Below are 23,050 nucleotides of genomic sequence, written 5' to 3' on the forward strand. Positions count from 1 at the left end.
GAAAATATGACACCTCATCACTTGACGTGGTCAACTAAGGTCAGCGTTTGGTCCCTGTACCAAACCCTAACATTGGACAAATATTAGATCAAAGCCTAGTGTTGGTCAAAACTTGAGTATCAAATTCCAGTTATCCCTTTAATTAATTCTGAAATTTTTCATGTGATATGAGGGTTGGAAGACAAAGATGCCGGACAACCATTTTACAATTACAACAAGGTAAGAGTAAAATGCCAATTTTAATTACTATATGTGGATATACAAAAAAATGGATTCACCTATCCATTTCTAATACTGCTTGGAAAATAGCTAACATTTGTGCTCCAGGTGATAAACTGCAAAAACAAAAGGTATAAATCTAGCTTCCAAATGTCATTTTTGTGGTGTTGAGCAAGAAATTTTGAAGCATATCCTGCGGTATTGCACTTTTTGTTAAATACAGTGGAAGTGAATTTCTGGTATCTTTATTGCTTGAGCCCAATGGACTTTGCAAATTTAAGAGACCGCTTATTGAACAAGCTTGAACGTTGCATTTTTCATTTTGCTTGTGTATATTTGATTTTGCAGAAATGACCATTGTTCAAAATTATTGCTCATTTCACTACCAAAATCAGAATCAAAGTTTTGCATTTAACTCAAGATGGAAGTATAATGACTTGATTTGTGTGGAGTACCTCCCTTGAGTTGATAATTCTGAAAACCTTCAATATTCAACTCAGGAAGTGAAATTAATCAAGATTCTGGAATGCTTTTTCACGCAACCTGAGCCTTCCATTGATTTTTTATTTTTTGTGATGGTAACACTAAAGGAAATTAAGATTGCAGGTTATGGATTTTCATGTAGGAATAAACAGGGCACCTTTGTACATGCTAAATCCTGAGATTTTGGAATAGCCAAATATGGTTGAAATTCTTGCCAAGTCAGAGCCATAGACTGGGTTGTGCATACAGAATGGTTTAATAAATCATTTAGTGCAATCATACTTTAAGCTTGTGATCACTATGTTTAACTCTGTAAATCTACCATGGCATATTCATGTAACATGACCAAAATAGTCACTCAATTTCATTCCTTACATTTCACACATGATTCGGGGAAATTATTCCATTTGTTAACTTTCACTTAATAGATAGGAAGTTCGTGTAATGAGAACCTGACTTTGGTAAATTCGTTCTAACGTTTATTGTAATTAAAAAGAAAAAGGCTACCAAGTAGACATTATAGTGGTTGGTAAATTCACACTCATTCGGTTGGGAGAATTGGAAATTTAAGAATTTAATTATGGATAATCCAGTTCTTGGAAGTGGATCAAGAAATTAAATCCAAATCTTAAAAATTCATGTTTGTTGAGGTAATTTAGTTACCTTTCTTTTTTTATCTTGGAATCCCATTTGATTACGCTATTGGACCAATGTAATGGAAATTTGTTATTTTGAAGGAAATTGGATTACTGAAAATTAGAATTGTTAATTATTTTATTATTTAGAATTAGATTACTCCGCCTTCAATTCCTTGGAAGGAACTTGCTGTCATTTTGATCGTCCACGGAATGGAACTCCTAATTCTAGTTAACCAATTATGATAGAGAGATCACAATTATCACCCAACCATTCGTTACTATTGCTGACAGATCAGCAAAATTATAGATCAGGAACAAGTAAGTCCAAGTAGGTCAACAAAATCAAACTACTTGTACATTTGTTTTGCCATCCAAAAGAAAACATACTTAGAAAGGGACGGTCATTTCGAAGCCCTTACTATCTTGCTTTCTCCGCCCTTCATCCTCCTATATTTTCTCTTTTCTCTTCTCTTCCCCATCTCCATCCTCCTAAAACTCTCCATTGGATAATCACTGAATCAGAGAGAAACCCAGTGAAGCATTTGGCTTGGGAAACAAACGAGTAGTACAATGTCTTTTTCGACAATCAAAATCATTCAACCTGTCCCAGTTACTAGATCTCAAGAAAAATCCATTCTTGACCCTTTAAAATCAAACAACAATTCCTTCTTGGGCACTACTCATAAACTTCGTTCAATTTCATCCAAATCGAATTTTCCTTCTTTTATTCGTCGATCTTCTTCAATTTCAGCTGTTTCTGATGTCGTTAAGGAGAAAAAACTCAAATCTAACTCCGCTATCTCCAATTTGGTAAATCCTTTAACCATATCTTAATTTATTTGATTTAATTAGATCTCGTTTAGAATTTAATCTTTTTGTTTGCATGAAAAGGAATAGACGTTTAGATATAGAATTCTGAATTCCAATTTCGTTTTTTCTTTCCTTGTTTGTTTAGTTGATAACTAAAGAGGAAGGCTTGGTATTATATGAAGATATGGTATTAGGGAGAGCTTTTGAAGATATGTGTGCTCAGATGTATTACAGAGGTAAAATGTTTGGATTTGTTCATCTTTACAATGGGCAAGAAGCTGTTTCAACTGGATTTATTAAGCTCTTGAAACAGGAAGATTCTGTAGTTAGTACTTACCGTGATCACGTTCATGCACTAAGTAAGGGTGTACCTGCTCGTCAAGTTATGAGTGAACTCTTTGGTAAGGCTACTGGATGTTGCCGCGGACAAGGAGGATCTATGCATATGTTTTCCAAAGAGCACAATTTACTTGGTGGATTTGCATTTATTGGTGAAGGTATTCCAGTGGCTACTGGTGCTGCATTTACCTCTAGGTATAAAAGAGAAGTTTTAAAACAAGCTGATTGTGATTATGTTACATGTGCCTTTTTTGGTGATGGAACATGTAACAATGGACAGTTTTTCGAGTGTTTGAATATGGCTGCATTGTGGAAATTGCCCATCATCTTTGTTGTGGAAAACAATTTGTGGGCAATTGGCATGTCTCATTTGAGATCTACCTCTGATCCAGAGATTTGGAAAAAGGGTCCTGCTTTTGGAATGCCTGGGATCCATGTTGACGGTATGGATGTTCTCAAGGTAAGGGAAGTTGCAAAGGAGGCAGTTGACAGGGCTAGAAGAGGAGAAGGACCTACTCTGATTGAATGTGAGACATACAGACTTAGGGGACATTCATTGGCTGACCCTGATGAGCTTCGTGACCCAGGTAGAACTTTCAAACCCTCGTCCCTTGTTCAATTGTATGTTATGAATTCGTTTAAATATATAGTTACTCATCTGATCTGTTTCGGTTTACTGGAAAGATGGTTTTTGGAAGTGATGTCATCCTTTTGGGTCATGAGCTGTTAGCTAGAAATATGACAAGGTTTCTTTGTACTGGACTGCATTTGTTACTCTCATTTGACAGATCTACGTAAAAACTTTTGGAAAAGAAAAGGATATTCCGACCGTCTTAATTTAGTTGTACAGTTTGGATCTTATTTTAATTGCTGTTGATATTGATAGTTGAAGATTCCAAACATGTTTCAAATCATTAACATATTAGAACTAGAGACTGAAGTTACCTTTTAACATCCAAGTTATGTCCGAACTGTATGAAAAAGATTGTCATCATCCTTTTGTTTAGAGCTCGCCCTGCTTCTTTTCATTCTGTTATTAAAAGGTTTTGTGAAAATTGTCAGGGTGTATAACTCGTTTTAATCTTTCCGTACATGCTATTTCAAGTTGCATTATTAGTTGTATGGAAATCCTTTTATCAAAAAAGATGGGCTATGCTCACTTTAACTGTAAATTTTGTGTTTATTTTGTCTCTTTGTTACACTCTTTGGTCTGTAGATATGTTTCAATAGATTTTCATCTTCGACTTTTGTTTTGGCAGAGGAGAAGGCTAAGTATGGTGCAAGAGACCCGATCAAGGCCTTGAAGAAATATATGTTTGAGAATAATCTGGTTACTGAAGTTGAGTTGAAGGCTGTAGAAAAGAAGATTGACGAACTGATTGAGGATGCCGTTGAATTTGCCGAAGCAAGCCCTCATCCAGAACGCAGCCAACTACTTGAAAATGTGTTTGCAGATCCTAAAGGTTTTGGAATTGGACCTGATGGAAAATACAGGTGCGAGGATCCGAAGTTTACACAAGGAACTGCTCATGTTTAAAACGCTTCCAAGATCTATCGAACCAAATATATATCCTTCCATTGTTAGTGTGACCTTTTGTGGTCAATTTAATTCAGGTGTTTGTTACTTTGTTTTTCTTAGTAACAGGTTTGGCTTTTTTTTGTATTCTACTGAAGCAGCATTTGTTTGTCAGCTAGGTTTGCTTTCTTTCTTCTGTTCTTCATTTTGTCTCCTTCATTAATAAGAACATCTCTAGTTTTATTCATTTTGTCTCTGGTTTTGTTGTTAATAATTTAATATAACAGTTCTTATCAAAAGTGATGTTTTTCCTGTGTTTTGTCGATGGATAGACCAACACCATCTTCTTCTGTGTTTCGTTTATATGTTTGTAACGATTTTAATACATGGGAGAGGTTAGTACCTATGATTTCTCCTCGAGGTAGTGTTGCTTGTATTGGGAATCCTAAATGTGGTGAAATTCTGGTTGCCGGTGGTGGGTCAAGACAATGTTATGTTTAGTGCTGCTGGGAGTAGGATGAATTCAGTGGAGTGCTATAATGTTGAGAAAGATGAGTGGATTGCTTTGGATGGGCTACCTAGATGTCGTGCTGGATGTGTTGGTTTTTTGGCAGGAAGGGAGAAGAAATCGAGTTTTGGTATGGTGAATCCAGAACTGTTTCTGGAATTTTTCCTGTGGATGCATATTATAGAGATGGAGTAATCCTAGAATTGAAAAATGGTGGAAATGGAGGGAGATTGGGGATATTATAGAAATCGAGTTTTGGTATGGTGAATCCAGAACTGTTTCTGGAATTTTTCCTGTGGATGCATATTATAGAGATGGAGTAATCCTAGAATTGAAAAATGGTGGAAATGGAGGGAGATTGGGGATATGTGGGGAGAATGGGAGAGGAGGAAACTTGGAAATGTTGTTGTTGTGGATGGTGGTGAAAATAGGGATATGCCAATGGTTTTGATGCTTGATGGGTAGGACGTCATTTTCAGGTAATCCTCATAAACAAATAACCATGTGTAGACAGTTTTGATTAACACTCTTGTTGAATTTGAACTTCATTTGAATTATTCTGTTGCTATTACTGTCATGGCTTCTATTTTCCTGATAAAAATGTGTTTAGCTTACAGCTTACTTTGTTGCCATGATTGATGTTTTGTTCAGTTTCCAATTGTCTATTAATCGGAAAAATGTAGCATTGCTGCATTAGTTAGTGGCGGGCGAGGCCTGAGAAATATAAGTATCAGATGCAGCAAAATTGAGTTCCAAGAGGTAATATCTAGGTATTGTTAGAGGTATGAGAACCATTCATTGTTGTTCTCTAGTTGCCAGTTGGTGATTACTTTTGAATTTAAGGCTATGAACTAGACTAGGCTCGTGTGACTAGGTAATGCGGACAGCCACAAAATAAAGCATCAGTGTACCTATCAGGTCGTAGGATTTTGAATTTTTGGTAAACTACATTTGGATTATGCATCTTGAACGGTTTGAAATATTGCCTTAGTTTAGTTCTTGTAGAATGTTTGCTGTCTAGAATTCTTGTTATTGTATGCTTTCGGGATAAATGTGTTTCCTCTTTCCTGTTAAGGTAGGTTGTGGACCGTGTGATATTGACTAATGTTCTGATATTATTGTGTTGCTTTATACTATATATTTTCTTGTATCTTTGACCATGATTGGTGTAAGGACAAGTTGATCTCTCCTTGTTTTTTAATTTATCTCTGCATTTGAGTTTATGGAACTGAAAAAAGTTGAATAAAAACTAGAATTTTCTGGTTTGCTACTGCCTAAAGATCTGATGCCATTTTAATACTGTGTTGAGGTTCGAGTCTCCTTGCAGCCAATCACAACAATAATCTTAACAAAGGCGTGTGGGTTTTGGTCCATGCCCGGATCGTTAGGACTAGTGAGAGGCTCTAAAATACCCGATACCTCGGGTTGTTTAGGCGAACATTGGTTTGGTGCCAGCTACTTGTTAAGTAATTCCATTCTGGATTACGCTGTTTCGAACTCTAACCTTAGTTTCTTCATGTCATGAGAACCAACAAGCATAACAGTTATTTGTTTCGGAAAATTAGTTTGTCTCTGTTTCTTTCTGTTTATGTTGTGTTCTTATCCATTTCCAGTTTTTTATATTGTTTGTCTTCTCTGTTCTAGACTTCTAGTGTCCCCTCTGAAATTGTTACATGTATCTAAGTGACTCAAATACCAGGATTTTGTTTGTCTTTGTAATTTGCATGTGATGCCGCTGATGTTGTGCACCCTAAGGGGTGGAGAAGAAATGTACCCTTTGTAGTTTTTCCTGTATCATGCATTACTTTTATTACATTCATTCGTACTCTTCTTTCTCATAATAAGCAAGAAGGTCAATTATTTTCATCGTTTTTGTCCCTTGACACCAGCATCATGCCATCATCCAGTTCTGCTGAGTGCTTTTACAATATAATCACATGATTCCCATCTCTATCACAGTTTTTCACTCCTTTTTGTATTCAAGTTTCAGTTTCGCATTTTCCGTAACCTGTATGAAACCCTACTTAACACGAAGCGATTTCATTTGGTATATGAATAATCGGCATGTTCATAAGGACCTTAGCTATCTGACAAAATAGTGTTTATTGTTGCAATTTCAAGTTTTCATGCTACCGAATTCTATAGCAAAATCATAATTTTGGGAATTATTTTCTTGCAGATATGGTATTTATTGTTGAGCATACCAAGGAAATCCCGAATTGACTAATCTTTGGGATTTGCTGCACTAGATGGAGAATTGCATGCCATGTCCTCATTGAAATCACTGAAACCCATAGAAAACCCAAGGCAGCGTCACCAAAAGGAATGTGCTACACACTTCATTCAAACTTACAGCCCTAAGAGGAGAGCATGAAGATGCCCGACAACAAACACACCTTTTCAATCCCCCTTGGACTTTAAAACTGCAGTAATGTGTGCAATCCAACTCTAAGTGCATATACCACGTCTCATTCATGTTGCTGTCAGTATTTACAGCAGTCATAAACCTTTGGTCCTATTTAGCAGTTACTCCCAGCAGTTATCTATTTTACCCTCTCCAAAAAGGAGGACATTACAGTAAACTCACGACTCCAGAGTAACCAACATCTTACTAGAGCTACATGTTTGGTTTCTAAGAAAGAAATATCAATACGTAAGAGATTTTTGTGGCTAGTAAAGCCAAAAAAAGATGTCGATGTGAATAGAGATACGAGCAATGAGAATGTTAGCCCTTATACTTTCATTTTCATACCCATCTATATTATAGTCCACATATTCATAAACTAGAGACAATAAGTAAACTGCTTCAACTCTCTCATCTTTAAAGAAAAATTGTTGGACATCTTGTCTTGCTTCATGAACTCCTTAACTGAGAAGGGTCCCTCAAATTCACAAGTTCACAAGACTCCTCACTTCCTCTACAAATAACCAATCTTTACCATAACAACCTCTTTCAGTTTCCTATACAAGCTTTCACCAATGCATAACCCCATCTCAGCTTCAATATATCATTCATGAAGCTGAAACTAACTTTTGAAACTAGTCTGCCCCTTGTAAAGAAAACCCATGAAAGCTTTCAGACAAACTTAGCAAGAGAAACATTACTGAAGTGATCATGAAAAGTTCTAAGAGTAAGTTAAGTGGGATTATTGAAAAATGGAGGAAAAGCAGGAAGGGTTATTTTGTTGTTTATGCTAAGGAGGGAAAGAGGTTTGTGGTTCCTTTATACTATTTGAATCATCCTATATTCAAAGTTTTGTTAGAGATGGCCGAAGAAGAGTTTGGCTCGACAGTTGATGGACCTCTACAAGTGCCTTGTGAAGAGAAGCTGATGGACTTCATTCTCGCTTTGCTAAGGAACAATTGGCATTTGGATGTTGAGAAAGCATTCGTCTCTTTCAACTCTACTACTGCTTGTAAAGGTGCTCTGATGTCTTCTACTTGACCATACCTAATTGCATACATGAAAGATCACGTCCTCAGCTAGGTGTTCTTCAATGGAAGTTTTAAATTTTTCAAAGACCATTCTATGTAAATTCACTTCTTCACTCTTGGCCTGTAACATGACTTCTCTTGGAATATACTGTCAAAATTTTGCACTTCCTGTTGTTAGCGATTACTCCATTTAGAAACAGACCTTGCAACAGTCGAGGACTCTCATTTATGAGAGAGCACCAATTTTTCAATTCTTATGTAGACATGAAATAAAATCAAGTATGCTGGCTGAGCTAGACTGAGCTAGAAGAAACTCATTGTTCAGCACAATGAAATGCTAAATCTTGATTGAGAAAGAAAAAAAAAATGTGAACATTTCCTCACTTCAGAACTATTTGAAATTTCAAAATTCAAGTAAACAAGCAAATAAAATGACTTTGGAGAACAGCAAATTAGCCGTTCAATACACAAACGAAATGCTAACAGATGAATCGGTCAACCAACAAAATGCTAACAGATTAATCGGTAACCAGATGACAAAAAAATTACTCATAAAGAAGCAATAGTAATATTCACTACATTTATTCATTCTATATGCTATAAAAGAACAACATACACATGTAAGGTAACAATGGTACTATAAAATTCTGTTCATGGTTTGCGTGTCTTGAGAGCTTCGAAACGAGCAGCAAGTATGTCATAATCTGGTAATTTGGGATGAACCCCTGAGTTCCTTCTACCGTATGAATCAGAGTTCTCTGCTGATCCTGTTCTCTCATCAAACTCAGAAGTATGAGATGTAGGTAGTTTTGGAGCAGGCCTACTAGGTGGTAGTGCAGATATTCCAGCAGGAGGAGTTCTATCCATTTCAATCTCTTCGTCACAATCTGACTCTGACTCTTCTGACTCATCAAACTGTATATTAGAGCGTGCCTTGGGAGCATTATAGCTGTGCCTCCTCTGAACCCCCCTCTTGTTGTCCGCCATAGTGTGATCGGGTTCCTCATCACTAGAATATCGAGACCTTTCGAGATTCTGGGACTCATATACACGCCCGGGGAGCTTAGATTGATGATGCCTGCCATTGTTTGAATGAATTGGTGAATCACTTGCTGGAGGAAGACTGGGGGAATCGCTGAATGAGTGTTTGCTGTGATGCCTTCTATTGGGAATATTAACTGGTGAATCACTTGGCAAAACAGGACTGCCAGGTGAATTGGCGTAAGAATATTTGTTTCTCGAAAATTGCTTGTCTGGACCATTAAGACTGTTGATTCTTTTGGTTAGCTGATGGTTCTCCATCAAGAGTTTTTGGTTCTCTCGGTTAGCCAGATAGGTAGCAGCCTGTGCAGCAGCAACTGCTTGCTGTGCAGACTCTGCAGCTGCCTTAGCAGCTGAAGCCATGTCTTCAAAATGCATAGAATCTTCCTCGTCGTCATTCCATAATCTAAGGATAGAACCACAAACGTGAGTTGTCTTAATATAGGATAGATAATGCAAGGGTTACTTTAGAGTTTGGGAGCTATGCCTGTGCTGTAAAAGTACCTGTTGGAAGACGAGTCAACTCCATAAGATGATGTAGATTTTACAGGCATGCTGGTGGTACTGGAAAATTTACTTGGTTCTTCCTGTGCTCTCCCGTTGGCCGAGTACCTTCATTCAGGTGGGTGGTTAGGCAGATTTCTACTCGACTAAAAGGATTGTTAGGTGGGTTGTTATTGTAAAGTACCTGTTAAAAGACGTGTTAATCCCGTAAGATGATGCAGATTTCACAGGCATGCTGGCGGCACTGACAAACTTACTTGGTCCTTCCTGTGAAACGAATTGATGTCAATTCCAGCCATGATGTATGGGTGTGTGTGTGTGTGTGTGTGTGTGAGAGAGAGAGAGAGAGAGAGAGTAATACGATTAGCTCTTCGGATGGCTTAAGAAGCTCCTTCTCTGACTCTGTTGTATCCCATTCAATCTGGTACTCCTTAGCTATTTCCTTCATGAGCTTCAACTTTACTTCACCACTAGGTGTTCGTACTGATAATTTCTCAATCAACTGTAATGAAATTATGAACTTGAATTAGTACTTGGGTGATTTAGTAGCAGAAAATGTGTCGATTTAACAGATTTTCAAGTATAGCATGGCATAAGCTAAAAGTTCTACACTTGCACATCTTTTACTTAACTCAAGAAGATTAACTCTTCTCAGTTGTTGCTACTGCTGTAATCAGAAATAACTCAACGATAGGGGCTTACAGTGCGGTTCACACCACAGTCAGGGCGCAGCTCTGTTGCCGCTGAGACAAATTCTTTTCCGTATTTCTTTTCGAAGATATCCCGAATTTGCGCTAGCTCTGGAATGTCCGAGCACCTTGGAGCTGAAAATATTAAACTACAGATCCCTTCTTTAAGGTCTTCTGGGCATGTCCTGAATGAAATAGGACTCATGTCAACAGATTAAAAGAAAAACCTTCTATTGAGTCTATAACACAACAAAGAGAAACAAAATAGCACGTTACTTTTGCTTCGAAATGATTGAAAGCCGCGCCACAATAAGTTCACAGAAGAGGTCAATGATCTCAGTCGCCGCCATAACATTCTGTTCTCGTATCACATGTTCAACCTACACAATCACAAATCCGAGATTTATTAAATTAAACTTCGACCGACCTGGAAGATATAAAATTCACTCCAAAGACACTGAATCATTACAAATTGACAATAGGTGTACACCAATTAAACCGCACGGCGTTCATTTCTAACTAGGAGGGATTGAACAATCACAACTTGCATAAACAACACAACCACAACTAAGACGGCAAAGCAAATAAGGATTAAGAGAATTGATGAGAAATCATTAGTAGAGCATACACAGATACCCAATTCTCATCAATTACTAATTTACAGCAACAAAATCTCAAATTCACTCTCTATATGTGGCACGAAAAATTATGCAGTTTTCATGTTAAAGAAAACTGAGACTTTCATTTTGACACAATTCCACTTTCATAACAATACATGTACCAAGGCAAACCCAGAATCAGAAAACCCCCTATTTCAACATAAAGGTCAAAATTCTTGGTGTTAGAAATTATTGCACACCACCTGTAACATGCAAAATCTCATCCCTCGAACCCTAAACAGGATCTAAGCATACTCTTCTTAGGATTGAGAGAAATCAAATTACCCTTCTTGAACATCTGAACATGGTTTGAATTTCATATCAAAAAGTCCAACTACAACCAAAATGAAACAGAGACAGGGAGAAGATATACCCTGATCCTAGCAGTGGTATCTTGACCAGATTGAAGAAGCAAAGCAATATCACGCCTCATTTGCTTCACCACTACTTCTCTCTTGTTCCTCAGAAGCTTTATCCTCGCTGTAGCCAGCTTCGCCATAGTTTTACTATACCCAATAAACCAAAAACATTAGGGTTTTACTGTTCTTGAAAAACAAAAAAGTACAAAAAAGAAAAAGATGATGGAAAAAAAAAGACCCTAACCATTTTGAAGATTTGAAGCCTCCACCGAAAATTGAAACTCCGAACCTCATTATCTTCTTGCAGGGTGATGCCGAATCAATTGTCATGGCGGGGAGAGAGATTTATAGAGAGAGAATGGAAGGGAGTGAAGCTGCAGAGGATTAGGGAGAACAGGTGTAATGAGTGGGAGATGAACCAAAAGGAAAAAGAAGAGAAGTTAACGGTAACCTGATGTGGAAAGAAAATAATTTTTTTATTTATTTTTTCTTGATTTTGGACCCACCTATCACCGACTTGGTTTTCCACGCCTTTGGAAAGAGAGCCGTTGTACATTAGTCAATTTTGACCATTGGATTCTCCCCCACGCTTGTCGTATTTTATTATGGATAATGACATTTACCGACTTGGATTAGAGGTGGGAGTGGGATAAAAGGGTGCACTTCCAGGGGTGCTTCCGATGGGCACTATATCTACACATTCTTGTGATACAAGCCATACAGGAGGAACCATGATATCGGGAATACCAAAAACTTTTAAGGCATACAAAGGACTAGGCCTAACTTGGGTGACCTTATAAAGGGTACCCTATGGGTGGTTTAGTTATCTATATGCCCTTAAATCCTATAAATTACTAATCTATCTCTAATCTTAATACAAAAATCTATAATCATAAACCTAAAATCAGTTTCAACCCCTTCTTCTTCCTCCTCATCCTCCACAGCCGAACCCACCTTCTCCTTTTTTTTCATCGTATCATCGCCGAAATTTAATCGTCGATTCGTGAAAATTTAGTCGACGATTAAACTCATCTATATAATGGTTCGCCGTAAGCCAATATCTCGTTCTAATCGAGCGATTGAACAACCCATTGAAGAAGAATAAGATTTAGAGAGTGAAGAAGAAACTCAAAATCAACCACAAAATCAACCGAAAGAAGAGATTGAAGAAGAACCAACTCTAGAAATGAGAATAAGAAGGTTAGTTTTACAAACCCATCTCGTATTTGATGTTTTTGATTGGTTTGATTGATTTAATTCGTCAAAATCATGTTTCTGCGGCGGTTACAGGGTACGGTTCGGCGCAAAACAAATCTTAGATGTGTGCCGAGCTGTTCTTGAAACTGAACCCTGAAAGTGCATATGAACGGCTCGGCGTATATCTGAAATCTTTTGAGCCGAACTTAGTGACACAGAGACTTATATTTAGGATCGGCTTATTCGATGGTGTTAGTTTTGTGCCGAATATGTTTTGTGAATTTCAGAAATTTTGCATGTGCGTAGGATCGGCTTGTATGGTAGTATTAGTTTTGTGCCGAATAATTGTTGTTTGAATTTCAAAATTTTTGCATGTGCTTAGGATCGGCTTTTATGGTTGTATTAGTTTTGCACCGAATAAAGGTTTCAATTCATAAGTCTAGATTCGGCTTATTCGATAGTATTAGGGTTGCGCCGAATATCATTGTTAAAATTTCATAAATTTTACAAGTGTATAGGATCGGCTTATTTATATGATATCATGTTGCGCCGAATACATGTTTGAGTTCATAACCATAGACTCGGCTTATTTGACGGTATCGGTTGTGAGCCGAATATATAGGATCGTCTTATAATTGTTTTGTGGTATGAGCCGATCCACTCTCTGTGTAAGCTAATAAAAATTTCAAGACATGATTCGGCTCATATGTGTTATTTCGGGTAAGCCGAGCCTTCTTATTTTCTTACAAGTTTTTGGCTTTCCAAATCTCTTTGTTGTTCGAATTAGTCTTATAACTTTCATACTTGTGTCAGGACCAATGCAGCTACAAAGAGGAAGAAGATAGAGGTAACACCTTCTACTTCTAAAACTCCCGATCCTAGAGGAGGAGGTAAGAAAAAATTGGGAGCGGGAGCTAGAGGAGGAATTTTAGAAGAAGAAGCTGAACAAGTAAGAATTGAAAGACAAGAAGAAGGAATAGATGAAGATGAAGAAGTTGATGATAATCAAAAAGTTCATCAAGAAACACAATCCCAAGGAAAACCCAAGAAAGACAAGAAAGGTAAGAAGGTGGCAGAACCCGAGAAAGAGAAGAACGATGATGATCGACGGATCACTGGTTTACACATTCCTGATGAAGATGACGTAATTACACCTCGATCAGATGGTTTTACTCATGGTCTTCCGGAAGATGGAGGAAATATGTTGATTGGTTATGCCGATTCTTGGGCGAAGAAAATTTATGAGACTCCTGATCACAACCGTGCAGTCCGAGTATTGAGACACCAGAGGGCAGCGGAATGGAATCTTGATGAAGAGGTTCCTGAGGTGATTGCTTACGTACAACGCAGTGCTTTATGTCCTATCATCAATTATGGACATAAGGAATATGATAGTGTGTCGACCTATGCATTTACCGAGCGCTTTTGTCCAGAAACTTACACATTTCAATTACCTTTTGGAGAGATGGCAATCACTCCTGATGAGGCTAGTAAGATTACAGGCCTTAAAGCAAGGGGTGTAAGTATGGATGCTGGTTTTTATGACATGAGTTGGGATGAGCTATACAATTTGTACCTGGAATGCCTTGGTTTGGGTTCACAGAAAACTGAGTTGGAGTTTTGTCGATCAGTTAAAGATGTCGATACCGTTTGCATACCAGGTGGCAGAAATAAGAAGAATAAGAAGATCAAGTTGACTAACTTGAAAATGGAGTTTGAGAACACAAAGGAAAGAGTCACACAAGGTTTGTTGATAATGGATCCCGTCAAAGTGAAGCAAACCGGAACTGCCTACTTGCTTTATACTCTTGGTAGAGACATCTTTCCCGACACTACCGGAAACAAGGTAAATGCTAATTATCTCCAATTGGTAAAGAATCTTGAAACTTGTAACAAGTTTTCTTGGGGAACGACTACGCTCGCTTACCTGCTGGACCAACTTGCCACCGTGTCTAGGTTTACAAGTACAAACATCGGAGGGAACTTCACTTTGCTCCAGGTAACTTTTGGGAGTTCAGAGTATGGTTCGGCTTATAACCATAAAATCTTTTAAGCCGAAGTTTTTACTTACTTGGTTCGGCTTATAATACTTGATCCATATAAGCCGAACAGTTCTCTGAGTTTGCAAACTTTAGTCTTACTTTGATTTCCAAGTAAAACTTGTTTCTATCAATTCAATTCCTTTGATTTTTTAATGTGGTTCTTTGGATGTAGGTGTGGATATATGACCATTTCCCAATTTTGAACTTGGCCAAAGTATTTGAGAAAGATGTCGATTATGTTGATACTGAGCCAACTGCAGCACGGTACGCGTACGAGGACTCCAAGAAAAGGAACAAAAAGAAGTTGGTGGCAAGTTTGAGAGAGACGTTAGACCGTCTTGGTGTTGATGATGTCACTTTTCAACCATATGAGAAGGAAGATGAAGAAGATGAAGTTGTTGAAGATGAGGATATGCCGGTAGGTATGTATCATGGGCCATTGTGGTATCCCGGTGGTTATGTTATATACGATCCTAGGCGAGTACTCCGTCAATTAGGATGCGTCCAAAAGGTTCCTTTGTTTGACGAGAAATTCAGGTTGTTACCAAAGAGTGGTAAGGGAACTAAAAGCACCACTTCATCTTGGGAACCAAAGTATGATCCTGATCCCACCGTTGAGTTTTGGAATAATTTAGACAATCACACATTAGATGCGTCCAAGTTAACACCTTTACTTGATGATCCATGTGAAGAGGATCCGGGCTATATGGATTGGTATAACCAAATTTCTCATCCCTTCATTATCAATAAGAAAAGGCAAAAGATAGCTGATAAGGGGAAGGCGAAGCCAATCAAGATCACCAACAAGTCTACTTCCGAAGATGTAGTCAAGGCTTTCAAGATTATGGTAAGAATGACTTCACTTTATACTATTTTCATATATTAGTTATGGTAAAAATGTCTTCAACCTCATGGTTATAAGTTGTTGACAAATGAAAAAATAGGTTGCCGCGGGTAGGGAGATGTTGAAAAAAATGAAGGCCAAACTTGGTTGGAGAACACCAATGACCGTGGAAGAACAAAAATACCTCATCAACAAGTGGGATGCAATCATCAACAAAGGACAAGGACCCGAGGAACCCGAACAAAGGCATACCACTAAGAGGTCTCGACAAGTTGGTGAAGGTACAATCCAAGGTGGTGCTACCTTCCAACCCGGTAATGATGCGTCGGAAGATGAAGACCAAGGTGGAAGAAGAGGTGGTCGTGCAACTAAGAAGAGGGGTCGTGGTTAAATTCCCTTTTATGTACACTTTTATGGTACACTTTTTCTTAAGTTTTAAGTACACTTTTATGGTGTTTCAAACACCTTTTCTTTTAGGTGCTGAACTTTGTTTTTAATGGTCCTTCAGGTTCGGCTTTTTCTATAATTTGAGTTATAAGCCGAGCCTTAAAAATCATTATTGGTGTAATCCAGTATTGGTGTTCCTCAAGCACGATCAGGTTGATGTTCCTCAATTTCATATTTTAGTGATCCTTGGTATCCTCGTGAATTATGTCTACTGGATCAGGTTGATTTTCCATGGGTCCAAGCACGATCTACAAAGAATATCACAAGGTTAAACACTAGAAAGGGAATATAATAACAAGGTTCGGCGCATTCGATAATCACATTATGTGCCGAACTATAAACATTTACAGGTTTCGGCTTATACGATATCCTCAATATGTGCCGAACCACGAACAATATTTTAACCCAAAAATAAACAAATTATGTTTGGCACATACGATTTTGGATATGTAAGCCGAATTAGTAATGATTCTATTCCGGGATATTCAGGATGTTGTTCGGCTTACTATGAAACTTTCATATAAGCCGAACTAGTGTCTAGCAAAAGGGTTGGAATTGGAAATTATAGGTTCGGTGCATGCAGTAAACAGATTCAGTAAGCCGAACGGTTCATCAATTGGTAGATTCGGCTCATAGATGTGAGACGAACCTCAACCTGTTTCGCCGAACCATGATTCAAAAAACCTAACTTTTGATAATTGAGAGCTGTAGAAGTGAGATTAAGTATAGGATATAAGTGTACCTGTGTATTAGAAGCATTGGGTTCCTCATCAATGTCTTCATCATCAGGATTTGGCTCATAAAAATCATCATCTTGAGTTTGTGTTTGAGTTTGAGCTTGAGTTTGAGTGGGTGTAAAATCATTCTCATAATCTAAGAAATCAGCCATTTCTGGATCATTGTTGTAGTTGATATGTATTTTCCTAGGTTTTTTAGATGAATGATGACCCTCCTCATCCTCCATTGAATCAAGAATTAGAATTTTCTCACTTTCTCCTTCTCTTTCTCTCCTTCTTAACCAAACCAAAACTTTGATTTTTTTTCCTCAAATTTTTCATCTAAACAACTCTTATAATTCTGAAAATTATTTTAATCACTAAACAAAATATTGAATCACTAATCAAGATTATTAACACTAATACGTAAAGGGCAAATTTGCCATTAAAAAATTTGGGTTAAGGGGTTATTTGATTTTGCTATTTCACAACCTTTTTTGTCTTCATTTAGTATGCCTTGAAAGATTTTGGTATGCCCAAAATCATAGTTCTACAGGAGGGGCAGACCACGTCATATGAGTTGCACTTTTCTTAGCCCATTGGGCGAGTTCATGTGATGCCTTATTAGCCCTACAATTTGTTAGATTATCTTGTGACTCATCCTCTGGCTGATATTTCTCTTTGTCAGATACTTGACAACCTAGCTATAATGTACGGATATTTTAGTGTGCATTTATTAGGTATCATATGTTCTGTATGTTAGAGTCATTGTCATGTCTATATAAAGGACTGAGTCCTGTATTTTCTACTTTAAGTTTGTTAATCAATACTAGTACAACTCTTACATGGTATCAGATACCAAAAGAGAATTATGACTTCTCTCTGATCCTGCACCTTCACCATTAAACCTGCAACTCCTTTTTCAATGACAAGAACTATACAAACTCCTCAAGTTTATTCCGATGTTTCACATCTACGATCTCAACAACAGGTAAATAATCATGATTTGTTTCCACCTGTATCTTCTCCAAACAGATCACAACCTGTAAATTCTTCTCAACCTTCTACATCTACATCTACTCAACCACCACCACCACCACCGCCTTCTTCATCTCATTTACCTACTCCACCTCTTACATCTCCGACTGTTTCTCCACTATCTCCATCTTTACTTCACCACACTCCGATTCAATTTCCATCTTATACTTCAGCTTTTTACAACTTTTCTCAACAATACCGACCTTTACAACCACAAATACCTAATTTTGTGTCATCTCAACAATCACAACACCAACATCAACAATAATTTCCTCCTCAATTTCAACAACAAGCTTACAATTATTTTCACTTTCAAAGTAAATTTAGCATTCCTTTTCCTAATATTGCAAATTTTGTCTCTGAAAAGTTAAATAGTTCGAATTATCTTGTGTGGAAAGATCAGATAGCTTCTATTTTGATTTGTACAAATCTTTATGGATTTGTTGATGGCTCAATTCCCTCTGAACAACCTGTGATCGTGCTTAATAATACTCAAGTTCCAAATCCTCAAACTTGAGTGGTTGCAGTTCGATAAATTTGTTGGATCATGTATCAATGCTTCTGTTGATAAATCTTTAACATCAGAACTGCTTGGCAAAGTTTCTGCAAGGGAAATATGGTTGCATCTTGCGAAACTCTTCACTGAACAATTCTTCGCCAGAAAATCTATGTTACGATCTCAATTACATTCTATCAAGAAAGGATCGGCAACAATCAGTGAGTTCTTACATCAACTCAAAAATATCTCCGATTCACTTGCAGAGATTGGTGAACCTGTTCCAGATGAAGATCCAGTTATGTATGCTCTTAAAGGCTTAGGCAGAGAGTACATTCACTTTGTGGTAAGCGTTCAAAATAGAGAACCTCCTCTTCCTTTCTCTGAATTACGCTCTAGATTGATCAGTCATGAACAATTTCTGAAGGAACAAGATACATATTCATTTTATTCTCTTATTTCTGATCCAACAAATTCAGTCTTTTATGTCAAAAAAGCAGAATTCATCATATAATTCTTCTTCTTTTAGAAGACCTAGTGCACCTCCTGGCTTTCCCAACTTCAACCATTCTTCTTCCTCTCCATTTAATGCCTCATCATCATCTACTGGTTTTAGGAAGACTGAGTTCAATCCCACTCAAAAACAAAATGTTGAACCACCTTGTCAGATTTGTTTAAAAGATGGACATCTTGCACCTAGATGCAGATTTAGGTATAGTCCTTCCGAGAACAGTGGTCCTCCTCCTCAGAAGGCCTTTCTTGGTCTTGATCTCAATGCAGGCAGTAGTGCTGATCCTACTCCTTGGTTCCAAAATGAATTCGACTTCAATATTCAAATTCCTTCTAATTTTGAATTTGGAGGTTACCGGGGACAAAGTACATCTGGCCCTGTGTGGATACCCGACTCTGGTGCATCTAGTCATATGACAAATGACTCCACATTACTTACTCAAACTGATCCTCATTCTAGTCAAGAACAAGTAATGGTAGGATATGGTATGCTTCTTCCTATCTCTTTAACAGGTTCTTCAATTTTGTCCACTACAAGTAATAACTTTAATCTACAGGAAGTTTTATATGTGCCATATCTTCAACACAACTTACTATCTGTTGCTCAGTTCACCAAAGATAATCATTGTGCTTTTATCTTTTATCCATGGGGTTATGAAATCAAGTGTTTGAGGAACAACCCAATTCTGGCTAGAGGCAAAGTGCAGGATGGCTTATACCATATCAAGACTTCTACTACTTAACATGTTGCTCTTTCTTCAGTTGTAGCTTCTCTAACTTTGTGGCGTTCAAGATTAGGTCATCCTTCTCAGAAGATACTTCAAAAGCTAGAAGCTGTTAGTGCTATCCAGTTATCCAGTAAATCTTCTACTTCAGTTTGTGGTTCTTGTCAGTTAGGTAAAAATAAATGTCTTCCCTTTCAGTAAACTGGTTCTGTGTCTACCACCCCTTTAGTACTGGTTCATTGTGATATTAAGGGACCAGCACCTGTGCAATCTCATCTTGGTTTTAAGTATTATATACTCTTTGTAGATGATTGCACTAAGTTCAGCTGGATTTATTCCATGAAAAATAAATCAGATTGTACTAAATGTTTCAAAGTGTTTAAATCTCTTGCTGAGAATTTGTTTAATGTCAAAATAAAACATTTTCAATGTGATGGAGCACTTGATCTTACCAAAGGTCCATTCAGGGAATTTATTGATTCTTGTGGTATTGATTTGAAAATATCTTGTCCTTATCTTCATCAAAAAAATGGCTCTGCAAAGAGGAAAAATACACACATCACAGAGGTTGGCAATACTTTATCTTTTAATGCCTCATTGTACAAGAAATTTTGGTTTGACTACTTCTTAGCTGCTATATTTCTCATTAGCAGATTACCCACTAAGGTATTGGACTATAAATCCCCTTATGAAGCACTTTATCATTCTAAACCTGATTACTCTATTCTCAGAGTGTATGGATGCCTTTGTTATCCAAATTTAGTGCCTTATTTGAAAGATAAACTTAGCCCAAAATCCACAGCTTGTGTATTCTTAGGATACAATATACATCATAAGGGTTACAGATGTATGGATTTGCTAACTCAGAAAGTCTATGTTACTATTCATGTGTAATTTGATGAGAAAAATTTTCCATTTGCTGCTCCTGTTATTTCCTCTCCTTCACCAGTCTCCTCATCAAATGCTTTGTTACAGACTTCTGGCTTACCTGAATTATGTTCTGAAACACCACAGGTTACTTCAGTTCATCATACTTCTTCACCTGAGTTATGTTCTGCATCTTCAAAATATTCTTCTTCTATGCATACTTCTTCAACTGAGTCTAGTAATACTTCACCGGAAGAGTCTTCTACTATTGCTACTCCTACTGCTTCACTAAAGGATACTTCTACTTCTTCAGGGATGCACATAAGGTCCAAATCAGGTATTCATTTACCTAAACCTCTGTCTAAGGACTTTGTAGCAAATTCTTCTCTTAAACATCATGTTCCCTTTGCTTTACTTAGTACAGAAGTACCTTCTTCTGATCCAAAAACTTTTAAAGAAGCTATTAAGAAACATGTTTGGATCAAAGCAATGCATAATGAATATGAAGCTCTTCAAAATAACAACGCATTTATTCATGTTCCTTATGATCCTTCTATGAATGTACTTGGATATAAATGAATGTTTAAGACCAAGCTCAATGCAGACAGCATTATTGAGAGACATAAAGCTAGATTAGTAGCTAAGGGCTATCATAAAGTTGATGAAATTGATTTTGAAGAGACTTTTAGTCCAGTAGTCAAAGCCACCATATTAGATGTGTTTTAAGTCTTGATCTATCTTAAAATTGGTTTATCATACAATTGGATGTGAGTAATGCATTTTTGCATGGTCATCTTTCTGAAACTGTTTATATGGGACAACCACCTCGCTTTGTGGATCCTCAACATCCAAATCATGTTTGTTTCCTCCAGAAATGTCTCTATAGTCTTAAGCAAGCACCAATAGCATGGTATTAGAGGTTCAGTCAATATCTTCTTAAATTTGGTTTCTCTAATTCTGTCTGTGATACTTCCATGCTTATATATCCAAAAGGAGGTGCTAGGATGATTCTCTTAGTTTATGTTGATGATATCATTGTAGTTGGTTCTTCAGATGATCTTCTTCAATCCTTCATTACTTTTCTCAAAACTGAATTTGCTATGAAGGATCTAGGCCCATTACATTATTTCTTAGGTATTGAGTCTACCTATGATTCATCAGCTAAGAAGTTATTGTTAATACAAAAAAAATATTCTTTGGATCTTCCGAAGAAACATGATATGCTGGGATGTAAGCCATGCAAAACTCCAGTTGCTCAAGGTCAAAGGGCTTCAGTGTGTGATAGAAAAGCCTTGTCTGATAGCACTTCTTTTAGAAGTTTGGTGGGTGGTCTTCAATACCTCACTCTCACTAGACCTGACATTAGTTTTGCAGTTAACTATGTCAGTCAGTTCTTACACTGTCCAACTGACACACATCTTCAGCTAGCTAAGAGAATTTTACGCTACATCAAAGGGTCACTTGGTCAGGGACTTACACTGTCTTCTGGTGATTTTTCTGACTTACAGGCCTACCGTGATAGTGATTGGGCTGGTTTCCCAGATACTCGTAAAATGTACTACTGGATATTGTATTTTTATTGGTGGTAATCTGGTCTCTTGGTACTCCAAGAAACAACAGACTATTTCACGTTCTTCCACAGAAGATGAGTATAGTGGTTTAGCAAATGCCAATGCCACTGCAAAAATTTTATGGCTCTCTTATCCGTTTGAAGAATTATCAGTCTATCTTTCCCTGCCCTGCAAATTATTTTGTGATAATCAGAGTGCTGGCAGTCTTACTGCTAATCCATTCTTTCATGCTCGTACCAAACACATTGAGGTAGATTATCACATGATCCGTGATCTTGTTCGATTTGGCTTTCAAGAGTATCTTATGTTCATACTTCTCATCAGATAGCTGACATATTTACTAAAGATCTCTCCAAGTCACAGTTCAGTGTTTTGAAGGCCAAATTGATGCCTCATGTACGGACTTCAGTTTGAGTGGGGATGTTAGATCATCCCGTGACTCATCCTATGGCTGATATTTCACTTTGTCAGATACTTGACAACCTGGATATACTGTACGGATACTTTAGTGTACATTTATTATGTATCACATGTTCTGTATGTAAGAGTTATTGTCCTGTCTATATAAAGGACCGAGTCCTGTATTTTCTACTTTAAGTTTGTTAATCAATACTAGTACAACTCTTACACGGTTTACATAGACAAATTGCAGGAAACTAAAATTTTGACTTAGGGTTCTTATGTCTTCATAGCTTGAATGGGTGCGATGATCACCAAGGAAGATCTTCTTGTTAATCAGTTCAACAATTCCGGATGCATCACTCTCCAAGATAATCTTCTTATCCTTCCTCACCAAAGCTATCTTTAGTGCTTCTCTGATCGCCTTCACCTCTGCTTCTTCTACTGAGTAGCATATTAGGTTTGTTGATTCGGCATATATGAATGATTCCTTCGAATCCTTAGTAATTATACCCATTCCTCCATTACTAGAATTCAGATTCCAAGCTCCATCTGTATTAAATTTTATCCAATTATCAGGCGGAGAAACCCAAGTTGAAATCTCTTGACTAGATTTATCCATTGTTGCAATTTGATTAAAAGGTGAAGCTACATTAGGGATCAGCATCATCGATTAAGCTCTTTTCATAATGGAAATTGGTTCTTCTGCGCTGTTATTGTGAACTATCTCGTTTCTGTTAGCCCATAAGGACCATAAAAGGCAAGCTACCATGGGAAAGCTTTCAGATCTACTAGAAGAGTCTCTATAGGGACTTAATTGGAGCAAATATCTGATCTATTGATGAAAGGTATGATTCTGAAATTGTTGTTTGTTGACATTGATCATGAACCAAATTCTTTTTAGTTTCCTGCAAGTCACAAGTGAGTGCAGGAAAGAAAAATAAAAATAGTTTCCTGCAAGTCACAAGATGAACCAAATTCATCTTGCATTTAGGGAA

General features: G+C 37.3%; 5 protein-coding genes across 5 annotated transcripts; 3 read left to right on the plus strand and 2 right to left on the minus strand.

Annotated features, from left to right (window-relative positions):
- The first annotated feature begins 1,727 nt into the window (after positions 1-1,727).
- LOC113289096 (pyruvate dehydrogenase E1 component subunit alpha-3, chloroplastic-like) lies at positions 1,728-4,252 on the plus strand. The gene is made up of 3 exons (XM_026538268.1): positions 1,728-2,150; positions 2,296-3,076; positions 3,749-4,252. The coding sequence occupies exons 1-3, from the start codon at positions 1,911-1,913 to the stop codon at positions 4,024-4,026; spliced, it is 1,299 nt and encodes a 432-aa protein (XP_026394053.1). The 5' UTR covers positions 1,728-1,910; the 3' UTR covers positions 4,027-4,252.
- A 143-nt stretch (positions 4,253-4,395) lies between these two features.
- LOC113289097 (auxin-induced protein 15A-like) lies at positions 4,396-8,112 on the plus strand. The gene is made up of 2 exons (XM_026538269.1): positions 4,396-5,272; positions 6,693-8,112. The coding sequence occupies exon 2, from the start codon at positions 7,629-7,631 to the stop codon at positions 7,956-7,958; it is 330 nt and encodes a 109-aa protein (XP_026394054.1). The 5' UTR covers positions 4,396-5,272; positions 6,693-7,628; the 3' UTR covers positions 7,959-8,112.
- A 327-nt stretch (positions 8,113-8,439) lies between these two features.
- On the minus strand, positions 8,440-11,607 carry LOC113289095. Its single transcript, XM_026538266.1, has 8 exons — positions 11,445-11,607; positions 11,215-11,347; positions 10,459-10,562; positions 10,196-10,367; positions 9,855-9,995; positions 9,678-9,760; positions 9,494-9,601; positions 8,440-9,395 (listed from the first exon to the last, which is right to left on the minus strand). The coding sequence occupies exons 1-8, from the start codon at positions 11,528-11,530 to the stop codon at positions 8,600-8,602; spliced, it is 1,623 nt and encodes a 540-aa protein (XP_026394051.1). The 5' UTR covers positions 11,531-11,607; the 3' UTR covers positions 8,440-8,599.
- A 9,479-nt stretch (positions 11,608-21,086) lies between these two features.
- On the plus strand, positions 21,087-22,067 carry LOC113291405 (uncharacterized mitochondrial protein AtMg00810-like). The gene is made up of 3 exons (XM_026540941.1): positions 21,087-21,630; positions 21,725-21,903; positions 21,978-22,067. The coding sequence occupies exons 1-3, from the start codon at positions 21,087-21,089 to the stop codon at positions 22,065-22,067; spliced, it is 813 nt and encodes a 270-aa protein (XP_026396726.1).
- A 112-nt stretch (positions 22,068-22,179) lies between these two features.
- On the minus strand, positions 22,180-22,674 carry LOC113291406. The gene has a single exon (XM_026540942.1). The coding sequence runs from the start codon at positions 22,672-22,674 to the stop codon at positions 22,180-22,182; it is 495 nt and encodes a 164-aa protein (XP_026396727.1).
- Between the last annotated feature and the right edge of the window lie 376 nt (positions 22,675-23,050).

Source organism: Papaver somniferum, chromosome 6 (genome assembly GCF_003573695.1).
Source record: "Papaver somniferum cultivar HN1 chromosome 6, ASM357369v1, whole genome shotgun sequence".
NCBI classification, from domain to species: Eukaryota; Viridiplantae; Streptophyta; class Magnoliopsida; order Ranunculales; family Papaveraceae; genus Papaver; species Papaver somniferum.

Bases quoted from the DNA above. Each gene is read 5' to 3' on its own strand.
- LOC113291405 (XM_026540941.1), top strand. From the start codon at position 21,087: ATGATTCTCTTAGTTTATGTTGATGATATCATTGTAGTTGGTTCTTCA. The intron at 21,631-21,724 runs GTAAAATGTACT...GTTCTTCCACAG, and splicing joins GGCTGGTTTCCCAGATACTC to AAGATGAGTATAGTGGTTTA. The intron at 21,904-21,977 runs GTAGATTATCAC...ACTTCTCATCAG, and splicing joins CTCGTACCAAACACATTGAG to ATAGCTGACATATTTACTAA.
- LOC113291406 (XM_026540942.1), bottom strand. From the start codon at position 22,674: ATGGATAAATCTAGTCAAGAGATTTCAACTTGGGTTTCTCCGCCTGAT.
- LOC113289096 (XM_026538268.1), top strand. From the start codon at position 1,911: ATGTCTTTTTCGACAATCAAAATCATTCAACCTGTCCCAGTTACTAGA. The intron at 2,151-2,295 runs GTAAATCCTTTA...TTGTTTGTTTAG, and splicing joins ACTCCGCTATCTCCAATTTG to TTGATAACTAAAGAGGAAGG. The intron at 3,077-3,748 runs GTAGAACTTTCA...TTGTTTTGGCAG, and splicing joins TGATGAGCTTCGTGACCCAG to AGGAGAAGGCTAAGTATGGT.
- LOC113289097 (XM_026538269.1), top strand. From the start codon at position 7,629: ATGAAAAGTTCTAAGAGTAAGTTAAGTGGGATTATTGAAAAATGGAGG.
- LOC113289095 (XM_026538266.1), bottom strand. From the start codon at position 11,530: ATGACAATTGATTCGGCATCACCCTGCAAGAAGATAATGAGGTTCGGA. The intron at 10,563-11,214 runs GTATATCTTCTC...GTGATTGTGTAG, and splicing joins ATACCACTGCTAGGATCAGG to GTTGAACATGTGATACGAGA. The intron at 10,368-10,458 runs GTAACGTGCTAT...TATTTCATTCAG, and splicing joins TCAATCATTTCGAAGCAAAA to GACATGCCCAGAAGACCTTA.